This window comes from Temnothorax nylanderi, unplaced genomic scaffold (genome assembly GCF_030848795.1).
Source record: "Temnothorax nylanderi isolate EJ_2023f unplaced genomic scaffold, tnyl_v1.0 TNYL_tig0120_pilon, whole genome shotgun sequence".
In the NCBI taxonomy this organism is placed as follows: domain Eukaryota; kingdom Metazoa; phylum Arthropoda; class Insecta; order Hymenoptera; family Formicidae; genus Temnothorax; species Temnothorax nylanderi.
Window position 1 is genome coordinate 142,224 of NW_027249182.1, and position 15,478 is coordinate 157,701.

General features: G+C 39.9%; 1 protein-coding gene across 7 annotated transcripts in view; it reads left to right on the plus strand.

The window, feature by feature from the left end:
* Ca-alpha1d (Ca[2+]-channel protein alpha[[1]] subunit D) overlaps window positions 1-15,478 on the plus strand; it is a 71,087-nt gene that overhangs the window by 42,118 nt on the left and 13,491 nt on the right. For 5 of the 7 annotated variants that reach the window (XM_071713081.1, XM_071713078.1, XM_071713077.1 and 2 more), the window contains 8 exons: window positions 55-161; window positions 331-445; window positions 591-720; window positions 1,001-1,170; window positions 1,404-1,491; window positions 2,174-2,281; window positions 14,769-14,821; window positions 15,116-15,262. In XM_071713081.1, the coding sequence (XP_071569182.1) occupies window positions 55-161; window positions 331-445; window positions 591-720; window positions 1,001-1,170; window positions 1,404-1,491; window positions 2,174-2,281; window positions 14,769-14,821; window positions 15,116-15,262 (918 nt within the window). Of the gene's footprint in view, window positions 1-54; window positions 162-330; window positions 446-590; window positions 721-1,000; window positions 1,171-1,403; window positions 1,492-2,173; window positions 2,282-9,017; window positions 9,126-14,768; window positions 14,822-15,115; window positions 15,263-15,478 lie in introns of all 7 variants that reach the window. The other 2 variants (XM_071713079.1, XM_071713080.1) reach the window with 2 other exon arrangements.

Here is a 15,478-nt window from a genome sequence, read left to right on the forward strand (position 1 = left end):
AAAAAGCAAATTCAGAACGTAATCTATATCGAGTAATTATCGCTAATTATGCAGGTCGGAAAAAAGCGAAGATATGAATACACATAAGGTGCGACTTAACGTCGAGTCCGACGAGGAAATGGAGGAAGAAGAGGAGGAAGAAGGTGAGCCAGAAATGCAAGGTACGTTAGTTAATCTGACTTTCAGGAATTAATAACTGAAAGAAAATTCGTTCCTGATTCATTCCACTTGTTTCGAGATCCCAATATCCCATTGCAAGAGTTGTGAGGCGAGCCAAAATAACATTCGGTAGAATAAAAACAAGAAAAGAGAGACTAATTTCTCTTGCAGATGACGGACAGGAAGTGTCGGCTAGACCGCGAAGAATGTCCGAGTACAACATGGCCACTAAAAAGGAACCGATCCCAGCCGGTTCGGCATTCTTTATTTTTTCGAGCACTAATAGGTACAGAAAAACTTTATTTCAGCTTCGCCGAGATAAAAGATATAAAATAGTTCGACAAAACTTTCCCCCGATCTTTTCATTTCTCGGACATCTCTTTAGCAGAGGCCGCTTTAAATCATATTCCTTTTCGATCGTGTTTCCGCAGGTTTCGCGTGTTCTGCCATTGGTTCTGCAATCACAGTTACTTCAGCAATATAATACTACTGTGCATTATGATTTCCTCCGCCATGTTGGCCGCCGAAGACCCACTGAGACAGAAGTCGGACAGAAATGACGTAGGTATCGCGCCGAAAGACGAATCGATTTTTCATGCCAAAATGCCGTTAAAATATCCGTTTCATCGGAATTTTAACGAAACTATCGAGAGATCCGTTTAATGTCTATTTCTATCGATGTCAGGTTAAGTGTAAATCTCGATTTAACTTACTTTCCATCTTTTTTTAGTTCAAGAGTTAGAAAAAGATAAAAAGTAAGTTAAACCGAGATTAAAATTAATCTAATTTGGTAGAAATGGACACACTAACGAAATAACTGGTTGGTTACGCTTTGTTGCAGATACTGAACTACTTTGACTACTTTTTCACTACCGTTTTCACGATCGAAATCTGCCTCAAAATGGTCTCGTACGGCTTCATCATCCACGAGGGCGCGTTCTGCCGATCGGCTTTCAATCTGCTCGATCTTCTCGTCGTTTGCGCCTCTCTCATTTCCATGACACCCATGAAGTATAATCTTGTTCTTTATATTATTATTGTTTACATTAATAAAAAATCAATTACAATTGTAATCGTGCAATTTTTCGTTGTACAAAAAGAACGCAAATAGGGCAATTCAATTCTGAGGCGGAGTTTTATTTTTAAAAAAGTTCGATTGCCCGAAAGATTGTTTTAGAGGCATTTTTTTCTCGTTGTATCTGTCGTGCTTTGTACTGATGCCGTTAATTATTGTATACTTGCAGCACTGGCGCATTCTCTTTCATCAAAGTGCTCCGAGTGCTCCGTGTACTGAGACCGCTGCGTGCCATCAATCGCGCCAAGGGATTAAAGGTATCTCTTTCATTTGTCTCACCTGTTTTTCTAAGTCCGCTAAAACCGGCCCAATTCACAGCATACGCCCCGCCGTAGTACGTAATAATAACGCCAGACCGTATAATATGTACACACAGCCAGCTAGATTACAGAGTCGCTCTCGTTAGTCCGACGTTGATCGCCAAGCGTGCGCGAAATTGCAATTACTCGTGTACAAATGGTGGAAGAGCGCCGAGGTAACTTCGGAAAAGTCACGTTAACGGCGAAATGAGAAATTACATTTCTTCCCTGTATACATATCGAGAATTTTTCTTACGCGCAAATATCGTCACTACGCGAAAATTTATTTACCGAGATCGACAAAATATTATTTATCGTCAATACGAAATTAATGCAACGACACCTCCATAGATTTTCTCCATATATTGCGAAGAGATATTGAAAGACGTACTTCTAGTTTGAATTGAGAAATTCGTCTCGAGTATCTTTGTTTAGAATTTTAATGAAGTCCAGATTCTCTGCTGGCTCTCCACGAGAAGAAAGCTACACGAATTTGACGGAATGCGACCAGAATGCGTGTTAAAGATATCGTTACGAAACGAAACGAGCGTTATAACTTTTATTTCGGCGCGGCGCGCACAATTTCCATCTCACTATCACGAAGGGCGAATATATATTGTGATTAATATTGTGAACCCAGCACGTAGTACAGTGCGTCATCGTAGCGGTAAAGACTATCGGAAACATAGTCCTCGTCACCAGCCTCCTGCAGTTCGTGTTCGCCGTCATTGGCGTACAGCTCTATAAGGTAGGATTATCGGGCCCCGATACCGACACGGCTCCGAGAAAATCTATCCTCCGAACCTCTTATAATATACACTAGAGTGGCATATAATATATTACCAGTCGATACCCCCACGACAACACCTTAAGAAAAAAAAACCCTCTTAAAATCTCAGCCTCAAATCCACCCCTCTCTTTTTCTCTCTCTTTCTCTCTCTCTCTCTCTCTCTCTTTCTTTCTCACTCTCTCTCTCTTTTTCAAGATCCGTTTTCAGCATTTGTTCATTCGTTTATCCACACATTTCTTAATATGCCAGAAATTTAATTCACCATCACCAAATTCATTACTACTGTTACGACTACTTTAGTACGCCTTTGCCCGACATCTCGGCAGCTTCTTCGACGATTATTTCTTCCGCCTAATTGTTGCAAAAAAGCACGCAGTCGAATCTAAAGATCGCGATTGATTTAGAAGTGATTAAATCCGATGGAGAAACGCGACTAGAAAGGAGATTTCCTGTTTTTTTTTTTCGAGAAAATATATCGTCAATCAAGACTGACGATATACGTACTCCAGCTTTTGCTTTGTAATTAGATCAAATCTTTTCATCATCGATAATTATGTGTTTTCCATGTCAAGTCCCTGCACCGCTCTCCTTGGATTTTTGCCGATTTTTCTCACAGATTTTTAAACACACGCACGTGCGAGACTTTTATCACCGTTTTTTGCGCACTCGATACACACGTGTGAATACATATACTTTGAGTAAGTTTTATCAATAACCGTCGCGCGCGCAGAGAGCTTTTTCGTAGAAAATCTACTTCGTTATCGATATGGATCGCTGGTTCGCGTGAATGAAGAAGAAGTGATGTTGCGGAATTAACGAGCGCATCGTCCAATTAGGTGAAACGTCTATGTCTGAATCTCCGACATCGACAAACGGCGTCGATGCGCGCGGCACGTGGAAAATAATCGTCGAGGGGCGCGAGCACGAGGCGAATGTTGTTTTTTCTGACAGATGCACCTCTGGGTACCCTTCTTCCCTGTGAAACAAGCTGTCTTTTGCGTCTATAACTTATACTCATAATTGGGTTTCTTGTCTCGACACTCTCTCCCCGAAACCTCTCACTGGGACCACGTTTGTGTTCTTTGTTCCCACTGTATATAAGATCTTTTATGTCAAAGCGCCCCATCTGCCGAAGGCCAGCTTGACCGTTTGCCTTTATTATCCGATAACAAATCGATTTTACATCGACGTAGCTTACGCCGAACTTGGATTCTTCATTTTACCATTATATTATGTTACTTCTTTAGATATAAATTGTATATTTATAAAGATTCAAATCGACGTCCATTTGAAACTGCCTTGGAAAATGTTTTAAGTGTGTGACGTAGGAGAGAGAAAATCAATTTTTATTGATGGAAAGTGTATATCGCGCGTGCAATGAAATTTCTCTTCGTAGATTATCATAATTTTGAATAATCAGTTTCATTTAATTTTATTTTGCTATATTTTGTTAAGTATACGTAGCTCGAGACCGGGTTAAGTACGCTTTAGAAAAGCGCGCGAGTGAATTTTATTTATTGTTAGAATTTATCCGACAGGCTATCCATCGAGTCAACCAGATTATTTACATTCTAATGCCGAGTTTACGTTTAAATAATAGAAATAACGCATCTCTCTCACTCCTCGCTTTCTTTCTCTCGGGTTTGGTGTGAAAACAGTTCTCTCAGTGGCATTTTCCACGTACCGATGTTTAACTATGTGAAATATCATCCATCGTTTCCTTCACTATATAGCATGGTTTTCTCTTCATGATGACAATCTTAAATCGCGATAAAATTATATCGTATGTGCATGTTGTTTTAAACATTGAACAATATTTTCAGAGACTGCAGTAGATTAAAATTGAATCATTAATAGTATTTGTCGATAGCTTTAGCGAGGAAAAACCGCTGTTATTTCATGAAAAATAAAAAGGGGAAAGAAAAACAAATAACGTTTTCGTCAAACTGTTGTCCACAAAAATGAAAGCAATTCGAGAAATATTGCACTTCGCAGCGATTTTTTAAACATACGTGAATGTACACGATTTTATTTAGAGCCATAAAAGAGAGATAGTAATTTTGTTACCGATAATACTGATACACGATACGATTTTTCAACACAAAATTTTCTTTCATACGTTTCTTTGTCGCTTCGACATCGATACATTTGATTCGATATATTATTCGATTTCCACTGCTTTCAGAACCGAATAACGTTCAATCTAGGCATGTACCTCGTTTGAAGTATTTTGATCATCAAAAATTATCGCACGTTTTAAAAAGTCAGTTACATGCGTAGTAAAAATAATTGTAGCAACAATAAATAGTTCATATAGTGTGTAATTGAGAAAAGAGAAAAAACCTAGTATGTATGAAGATACTAGGTCAAGTAAATTAAAATTCCTGAATAAAATTGATAATGATTTTTTTAAATAGAAAAGTTGGTAGCTGTAATATTTTTCCAATAACTATAAATACCCAATAATTATCAAATATATATATATTAATATTTTTCCAATAACTATCAACTGATTAGTTACATATATTTTGACGGTTTTGCAATGATTATGTTATCACTGAAAGATCGCAGTGTTATTCCATTGATTTCAATTACTTTATTTGCCCTCTTATTATAGTAAATCGTGCCACGCCGATGTAATTTAATATATGCATATATATAGTGGACGAGTGACCGGGGGGAGATGAGACGGTGGCTCAAAAACAGATCGGGGATGATAGTCGAGTGTAAATAAAAAAGAAATGAGAAAGGAAAAGCGGCTTTACGCAAGACCTAACATGCCTTTGCTCTTTCGGCATTGGTTTTCGTTTCTTCGTTTTTTTACCCCCCTCAACTGGACATACCTACGATATATACCCGTTTTATATATTATATATATATCTCTCTTTCTCTTTCTCTCTCTTTCTTCTTTTTGCCATCACGAGACTTTTTGCTGCTCGAGACTTGATAGACTACATCGCTGTCAGACGACACGAAACAGCCACGCAACACACACATACACACACAGATTCACACGCATTCTCTCATATCAGACGCGAATATCTATAGTGAATAAAAAATATTCGAACTTTTCTTCTGGAAATTCTTTTGTGAAGTTGCTGAGACATTCCTCGTTTCGGCTTAATTTATCACCCTCTTCAACTTTGAAGAAGAACAAAATGGCACGCTCCGGTGATCACGCTTCGTGCAGTTTTTTTTCTTCCGAAAGCTGAAGAAAGTCATCAAAGATGTCGATTCGACGACGCGGATGAGACGAATTCAAAACCGAAGTGGCGAATGTCTTAAATAACATTCTACAAAAAAAAACTTGCAGTTCTTTAAGAAATGAGAACGACGCTGGAATATAATTATTTACAGCGCCAGCTCGGAAATTTCTTGATCCGTATCTCGCTAGATTTACTTTAAGAAATTATTGATCTTATATAAATAAGAGATAATGTGTTAATTTAATTGCTTGTGATATATTGAGAACGCGAATATTTTTTATGCATTGAGAGGCAGACCGGCACTCGGAAAATTGCGCTAAAATTACCAAATTAAGTAAATAAAAACGAAAAAGTTTAAATATGTCATCTTAATATATCTCAAATATTTTTATTTTTCTCTGAAACGTATGCTTCGTATATATAGAACAATATAAATTATTAAAATCTTCATATAACGTATTACTATATAACGTAAACGAAGGAAATCTGTCTATAAAAATATATAGCTACTTTTATGATTATCCAAGGCAATCCTTCAACGTTGTGCCGACCTTCCCAAATACACATATACATATAACTCCCAGGAATAAACACACACATACACACATCTGCGCGAGATACAAGCAGGCCAATCCAAGAGTATACTAAAATTCCTTTAATTTTCATATTTTTACACGCACACACCTACCCACCCATCAAAAAAGAAATATAAAAAAAAGACTCATGCAGGCTTCGTGATTTTAAGACTGGTAGTAGAGGATGTTTTTGAGAATTGCATGCTTGTGCCGGCTAAGCATTGCAGTGGTGTGCCGCTATATTAACACGAGAGAGAAAGGTGGAGGAGAAGAGGAAAAAGGGCATTGTATTTCTCCATAAGCTCCACTCGCCGCGGGACTTCGCCGTCGGACAAATCGAAAGGGGAAAAGATCACGAAAAAGCGGTCCCTATACACGCGCGCACAGACCCATAATTGCTGCAAAAGGAAGCACCACGGCAATTTCCTTCTCCGTCCGTTTTCAGTTAGGCTTTGGAGATCGTCGATCCCGATTGTCCGATTTTATCTCGTGACTTTAGTTTCGTTTTCCGACCGAACCATAAAATGCTACGAGTGTTGTCGTAAAATATTTCACTATTAGAACGATAAATAAAAAAAAAAAAAACAGAGAAATACGGAATGATGTGACACAGGCAATCGACTATTGTATGACTATGAACATTTTCAAATTCGGGATGATTGCTGAAATTAAATTTTTAGAAATTAAAAGCGAAGTTCAAATTTCTAGAATTGATATTAAATGGAACGTTTGATTGTCGTGATTGACGGGGCAATCGAGATCGATTATATAAATGGGATAAAATCCCGTTCGGATAAAATCGGATAACCTTGCTTATTAGGCGAGCTCGATGGAAGCGGCTAGGCGAATCAATATCGGTCAGGCTAAATCAGGCGTTGCAAATCGAATTTAATTGCATTTAATTTTATATACCGCGGAACTCCTATACGACCATCGTTTCTGCAATCGCGCGCTTGATCCTTTATCGAACTTGCTCGCGCGCTTCTTCTTGCGAAGTTCTACAAGTACCATTAATTTTCCAACGCCAAAGTCTCTGCGGAGCTTAAACACTCGCGAACAAGAGAATATAAATACTTCGTAAGAGATATTAAGGTTCTCCGCTCGATAAAGGATACGATCATTCGCCGTTAAACGCGATCGAACAGGGTAATATGCAGAAAGATAATGTTCCGCGAAGCTGATCGAGGCTGTCGGAATGTGGAATTCGGCGCTTATTAGACACGATAAAGGAAGATATAGAGTAACGTAGAAGGTAGATTAGTTGACATTCTAGGCCATCTTTATATATTAGCTTGTTCTGATTATTAATCTTAAGCGGAGACAAGTCGTTCAGCCCGACATTATATCTATCTATCTACTTACCTATCTATATATACATATATATACCATATCTATCTCTCTATCTGTCTATCTATATCTCTATATACATATATATATTTCTCTCTCTCTCTCTCTCACTCTCTCTCTCTCTCTCTATACATATATATATCGCTCGTAGTTTCATGTGTATCGATCGCCCTACCATCACATGCTCCTTCACACGCACACACACACGTACATATTAGAAGTATGCGACGCAGTATTGGGTGTCACAGAAGTAGCTAAGCGTAAGCTAGCCCCGCGAGTTAATTCGCAAATGCCTGGTTCTCGTTCGACGGGGTGCGAGACGGGGTGAAAATACACCTCAAAGGCGGACTGCTGCACACAACGTAGCTTGTAGCAGTTGTGCAGGCGTGAGAAAAGGCAATAAATGTTGCGGCACTTGATGCCCGGCGCGACGCGCCGGCCGGAGTCTGAGGTGAAATTTTTATGATAGAGCTTCTCGCAGAGAGTCGCGGAGCTTTTTCGGCCAATTTCGCGATCTTCGAGAAACCGGATTTCGGATGATCTCATTCCCGAAAATTGTGTTTACGCGGCAAGACGAGATTTTTTTTCGTATTGCGGGATATACTTTTATGACGGACGAAAAAAATTTAGATATAGATATTTATATATATAGCGTTATTAATCAGTAAAACATAAATAATAACATGACTACATGACATCCGAGTTATTGGATTTACTTCTTTGTAAAATTTCGTTTTTCAATTTTAACTTTCAATCTTCGAGATCTGCGATATATATTCGAAGTGATAACGTTTTACTAGCGGCAAATGCGAATTTCATCGAGAAACGAGCGTTATCCCACACGGGGGATCCACGAATGTAACCGAGCACGCTCGTGATCACACGTGTAAAATCAACTTTCGAGGAAAACGCCGAGGTTTTTCCCCGCCCAAAAGTCCCATAGGTGCATTGCCGAGAAAAAACATCGAGCACTGATGGATGGATGGCGAGGGCTTAGTTCACGCGATGAGAGCAAAAGGGATAAAACTATAACAAAAAAAAAGAATAAAAGATAAAAGAGAGAGAAACCGGAGATCTCTGAGAGGAAAGAGAGCTCCGAGGAATCGAGAGGAAATCAGAGGAGAAGCTGCGCAACTTTCAAAGGGATCGATCAAGTCGTGTAAGAAATCGCCGCGCGTAAGAAATTCGTAGAATAAAAACAGATATATATGTATATATATACCACATACAGGAAGAGAGGATAAATCGAGCTAGCGAGGGCTATATAAAATGCTACGAGCGACTGAGAACGCGAACGAGACGATATTAAGCGAGTACGATATAAAGGAAAAAAAAAATTCAAAAATCGTGGCGAGAACTTCCACTATCCGAACGGCCCCACAGATCCCCGCCCCTGCCCCCGCCCCCGCCCCTCAGCCCCTTGGAGTGATGATTACCCAGGCCACCCTAAATTAATGCTACTCTATTTTTTTTGTTTCTCTCTCACTCTCTCACCACCCCACGTGTTCCCCGCTGTGCTCGCTCGCCCTGCTCGTCTCCGCAACCGAAAAACGCTACGTGAAAAAGTACGTAGTGAAGTGTGTGATTGTCGCCATTAAAACGATCGGCAACATTATGTTGGTCACCTATCTCCTACAGTTCATGTTCGCTGTTATCGGGGTACAGCTGTTTAAGGTAAAGAGACATCCAGCCATCCACTTAGAAAGCTTACTAAGCGAACGAGATTGCGTTACCACTTTCTATCTCTCTCACTCTTTCTCTCTCTCTCTGTTTCTCTCTCTGTCTCTATATCTTTCTCTCCGCCTTCCCGTACCCTCCCCTATTTTCTTTCTATCCTCCCGCCGCCGCCCGTCGCACTTACGTTCACTTCCGTCGCCCACGGCGACGGTGGTAAATTTCCGGCCGAGCACCTTCGGCGACCGAATTTTCCCAAGCGAAATACGGAGAGCGATGGGAGATAGGGTGTAATGGTCGTCACGCGGAATCGCAAAACGTTAATTAATTATGCGAGATGTTAAATATTCTTTTTTCCCAAATGAAATTTTTATGGCAATATCGGATTACACGCTTGATCGTTTTTTTTTTTAGATAATTTTTATCCGGAATGTTAACTGTAAATTACATCAACTTAAAATCAGAGATTATTATTCGAAAGAAAATAAGAACAAAGCGTTAAATAATAATAATACAACCGAAAATAATCATAGAAAGTTTGTCCTATCTGTCTACTCTGTATTTTGCAATATTATAATTCCCAGCATCTTCCTAAATTTTTCTTTGAATCAGACTTAAGCAATAAAAGCTATTTTATAACATTGACTTTTTTTACATTTTTCTTGAAATTTAGAAAAAATTAAAAACACTCGTAAAGTTTGCCTAGGTCTGTTCCAAGAGTCGTTCTTTCCCACTTTACTTTTAACGTCCTAAACCGTACGAGGGAACGTATCAGCAGCGAGGCACATTTTACAGTATCGAAGCGACTTCGAACACGTTGCGAAGCTTCTAACGCAATAACGTAGCGAATGATATTACACAGACACGTTCCGAAGGGAAACTTCCTTCCCGAAAGGGGTTCCTTTTGCCGCGGAATTATCTCTGCCCGATACGAGGCGCATTATCTGATTATCCGCGCGGCGTATCGATCATCGTGCTGTCGATCATTAATTATCGCGGTATCGCGCGCGATCCTGACGGCCGGAAGGACACGGAAACGATGACGGATTACCCTTTCGGATATATGCACGTGTGCATCTCATTGCTGCCGATATTTCTCTCTCTCTCTCTCTCTCTCTCTCTCTCTCTCTCTCTCTCTCTCTCTCTCTCTCTCTCTCTCTCTCTCTCTCTCTCTTTCTTTCTCTCTCTCTCTGTACATCTCCCCTTTTACATCCTCGAGCACGGTAACGCTGTTATTAACAATATAACGCTTTTAACCGAGAAAAACCAGGCGAGATTGTCGTGTAATTATACGTCGACGTGCAAACTATATATATATAATATATATATCTATATATTTTTTTAAATATATATATATATATATTTATTTATTCGTCACACACCAACGATACGCATATCATATATCGTACTTCCCTTTCCTCCCGTTTAAAGATAGACCCCCCTCCCCCTTAACCAGGCATGTCAGTTTCGCTATATGTGAGAATGAAGCTTTAGTCGTAGTGCATGCTGGCCGTCCACGTGCACCGAAACCACGAGTTACACGTGATGACGTGACAGAACGAGGCGAACTTCGGTGTAGCGGCACCTGATACACGATAAAACAGGGTCAATTAAATTATGACAAATATTACATAATTAATAAATGCAAATGGACTTATCATTAATGAAGACTCTTCGTTGTTATCAACAAATTATCTCGAATACCGATTTATCTCGCGTTTATTAATGCTTTGTTAATATTTATGACATATCTTCGCAAAAATGGTCGAAAATAACTCTACAGTTTTATAGCAATTTCAATCTTTTTCAATCTTTTGAAAGATTTAAATGATTTAAATGATGACTCTTTTTACGCCACGACGAAAGTGAATAATTAATCGTTCGTCTCGTTTTGCCACGACTAGACACCAGTTTTCTCCACGACTCACACGATTCCACGAGGAAGAATAGAGACTGAACTTAGGGCTTAGATGAAAGATAGATTGTTCGAGCAGCCGTAGAGAGATATCACACAGATGTTATTCGCAAGACAGCGTTGTGTCTCACAGTCGCAAAGTATTGAAATAGCACTGAAGTTACTCCACATGCGGCCCCGATCGGGACTCGAGGCGCATTAGCGGGTAGCTCCCCTTAGATGTTACGCACAGAAAGTTTCCGACGTACTTCCGCGTGTTTTGCGCGAGACTCTCTGTCGACTTTGCTACATATACGTTCATATATTCACGCAGCGGAAGCGGAATGAGACGGCAAGTGTAGACGAGCCGGCCATACGATTCCCCGTGTGAGCGTTGTTTTAAAATCGATATTTACTCTGCCTTCGCGAAATTGCAGGCTCTATTGAAATTCCGAGTTTTGATTGAACGCGGACGCGCGGGCAAACGAAATACTCTCATTCCGCTTCCGCTGAGTAACGCTTATTAATGTGGCAAACAAGTCTGCTTGCATCACGACGATGTAATCGCCAACAGGATATTCAAGCAGGGACTTAAAGTCAGATTACGCTCGTGGTTACGGTTCGCCCTGGTCACAAACGTGTTGCATGGGACTTCGGACAATGTTTTTTTTTTCCTTTCGGAGACGCCAAAGTGCGCGAGCGGTCATTTTTGACACGAGGCGAGGAAGGTGATTGCGCTGATAATCGGATTTACAAGTCGCGGAATTTTCACATTCCTGTCTATCTTGATCGCGAGTACCTGTGTGCGTATAGCTATACTCAATCCGACAAGGGACGTATCACAGCTGTTCGGAATCGATTTCATTCTCTTTGCAATATTTTGATAATTATAAAAATCTAAGGGACAAGTTTCCTTTTATACGTGTCCGTATTGTTTCACCTATTAAGCCTCAAAATGAGCATGTATAAAAAAACTATGTACCTCTTAGAGATTTTTGTTTAATAGTATATTTTTTAAAGAAAATCAAATCTGTTTTGGATAATTGTGATATGCCTCTTGTGAGGTTCTCGTGGATGATTCCACGAGGATATTACCTTGCCAAAATACGAGTTATATTCTATGGTCAGATATTGAAACTGTATTTAGGAGAGAAGTTCATTCAGGATGCTTCATCTGGCGAAGCTATTTGACAAAATAATATATAGCGAAAAGTATATGACAGAAATAAGATATTTTTGCAGTCAGATGGAACAGTTAGTTAAATATTTCTTAGGAAGGTGATGAATTTTGTACGAAATGGAGCACTGGGTCGTTGATGTTGGATGAAACATCTAACGCGTCACATGTTGATATTAATTAGCATACATTCGTAATAATTATTCGCCAATATTTCACGAATCTGCTATTTCAAATTTTATCGTCTCTCCGTTAAAATGATGCATATGTATCGAAACGTTCTTGCCGCGAAGGTGAAAACCATCAAGAGAATTAATAAGTTATCGAAGCGTGGAAAAATTTTCAAAAATGAGGTTGCGAAATAATATATTTTCTAATAACAAGATAATGTCGTAGCGGATAATTGTATAAAATTAACGGCCTATACTAGGGTGTTCTCTAGTAATTATTAAAGAGAGAGAGGGTAATTATTATCGGAAATGAATTCAAGGACCCCGCACTAATCATATAGGAAATAGGATCTCGGTAAAATCGTCTAAATTTTTAATGTGTTGTAGCTTATGATCTCCTGAACATAAAATGTAATGAGCTCAAGGCCAACCTATAGGTCATAAGCTACAACATATTAAAAATTTAGACGATTTTACCGCGATCCCACTTCCTACATGATTAGTGCGGGGTCCTTTCTCGGCGTTTTCTCAGGCAACATAAACGTCGCTCGACGATGAATATTTTAATGTCGCTCATAGTGATCGTTCATTCTATAAGCCGCAGGAACGTTTTTTTTTTTTTTTTAATATAAATACAAACATCGCTTTTTATCAACGTATGCAAAAAGAGAGATACGTGAAAAGCACGATATCTGAGTCAGGAGACATGACGTGACAGGAGAAGAAGAGAAATTAACGTTAAAATAACGAGATAGGAGAACAGGGAAGATATATATGTCGCGATTACGACGATAGTGCTGCTTCTGCACGAGCCGCGGGACACGTACGACGCCTGTGCTTTTTTACTTGCAAGCAATTATGGATTACAAAAAGAAGGATGGAGGCCAGGAGGGGGAAGAAGGGCGAGGGGGGTGGGAGGGAGGGCGATCGCAAAATCGTCAGCTATCACGCTGTTGTCAGCGCGGGAATGGGAGGTGGGCTCTGCGTTGTTGTTTCAATCTGTTTCGTTATTTTGGCCCGCACCAGCTCGTGTTACGTAGGTGGCAATTATAGTACAATTTGGCGCGTCACGGTGGCCCATTGTTCGTGCTTTTTTTCCCATGTCGTGTCCGAGCCCACGCGAGCGCGCGCCATGTCGACGGATAATAGAGCGATCACAGATTTCATCGAGAGCATTTTACACGCGCGCGCGTCTATAGATTGCCATCAGCTCTTTAAACCGTCGGGGTGCAATAATGGCGCGCCCGCTGATGAGAATACACCTCCGCCACGTTTCCAAACATCTCTTTCGGAAAATGACACATTATTTCCTCGAATGAATAATTGTTGGATTGTTACGCAAATTCGTCCGAGATTTGACGACAAAGTTATTTAGAATTAATATTGTTATTTATGGCTGATGTTTAATGTTTATGTTGTTAAACGAGATATAAAAATTAAACTTATTGATCTCTCTAGCATTAAAATCTTTTCGTGACACCATCAGCTCAAAACCACGTGAGACTTTGTTCTTTTTATGCGGAATTTTGATATCGATACATGAAACGCACAAGCGACAAGGACGGAGATGAATCAATTTGCGCGAACGTGGAAGTTCGGATGACTGGAGAGGGTGTTCCCCGCGATTATTGCACCGTCCTCGCTCCGTCCACATGGTCGCGACGCGGGTTTCAAGGCGAGGGGGGCGAAGGACCCATTCACCGACACCTCTCCCTCAGCGTGCTTATGCACTCAATGTCCGTGTTCACCACCAAGCGCGACGAAACGCTTATTTATAACATGGACGTGATCGCGGAAATCATCGCGAGGAAACCCCACGCATCGCCTCCGTACCTTGTTGTACATATGTATGCACGTGCCGACGTGGAATGTGTCCTTTTTTTTCCATATACCACGTTTTTGCCTCTCACGTTAACACCCTCTTATACTTTGCTCGATCACGTCTCGTTGTTGCTGCCGCTGACAATGCTACCGCAAGTGAATGGCCGATTCACAGCTGATGTGTAACCCGTCATGCTGGCGATCTTTGAGATTTTTTATTCTACACGAAGGATTCAATTGCAACGAGGCCAGAGAGATATCGAGGCTCTCTTGTAGCGATTTTATTTATTACATAACAGCAATTAAACATTGAAGCATATGATGATTATATGTACAATGCGTTTTTAATTATATTTCATATTTGACGGATTACAAATAACAGATAATTACTCATATGTACGCGAACCTATTTGCGCGAAAAGTAATTTGTTTAGCCTGGTGAATGGCATCAAGTTGAATTTCAAGAACGCTAGCGTGTCGTTCGCAGCTTTAACATGTTGCGTAAATTCTAGTCCCGTATTAACGGACACGTTAACGGTATTAACGGCGATTGAAATTGACGAACTTCTTGTATTGTGTAGGGCAAGTTTTTCTATTGTTCCGATCCATCGAAAATGACGAAGGACCAGTGCCAGTAAGTTCTGATTACGTTATAAATTAATAAAATAGCTCAATTTCCCGTAATGGTTAATGTAAAGTCCAAGAATTGCGATCAAAAAACCACAAATATCTTTAAAAATCGTCAGTAATCTTGTGCATATAACAATAACGTACTGATAAGAGAGCATATCTCCAATTTGAAAATATATTACACGTAATGAAAAGAAAATTTTTCTCTGTAATGAGCTTTCTCATTAATTCACGGACAATTGAAAGATTTCGATAGGCCACACATTCAGAATACGGTGCAAGAAACTCTCCTTTCCAGGGGTACTTATTTGGAATTCGAAGACGGTAATATTAACAGGCCGGTCATGAAACTCAGACACTGGGATCGGCAGAGTTTTCATTTCGATAACGTTGCGAAGGCGATGTTGACCCTTTTTACGGTATCGACTTTCGAAGGTTGGCCATCGTAAGTATATCTTGCATTGCGTTCGCAACGAACATTGTTTCAAGATTTACGTATCTCTATCGAGATACGTTAAATACATTAAATACGGTACGAAAGGCTACTTATGCAAACTTTGCTTTTACAGCAATCTCAATGTCGATACAACAAAGTTTCCATTACGAATTCGTTTCTTATTTTCTTGCTACTTTCTCTTTCTTGCTATTTTCTCAGATCTTT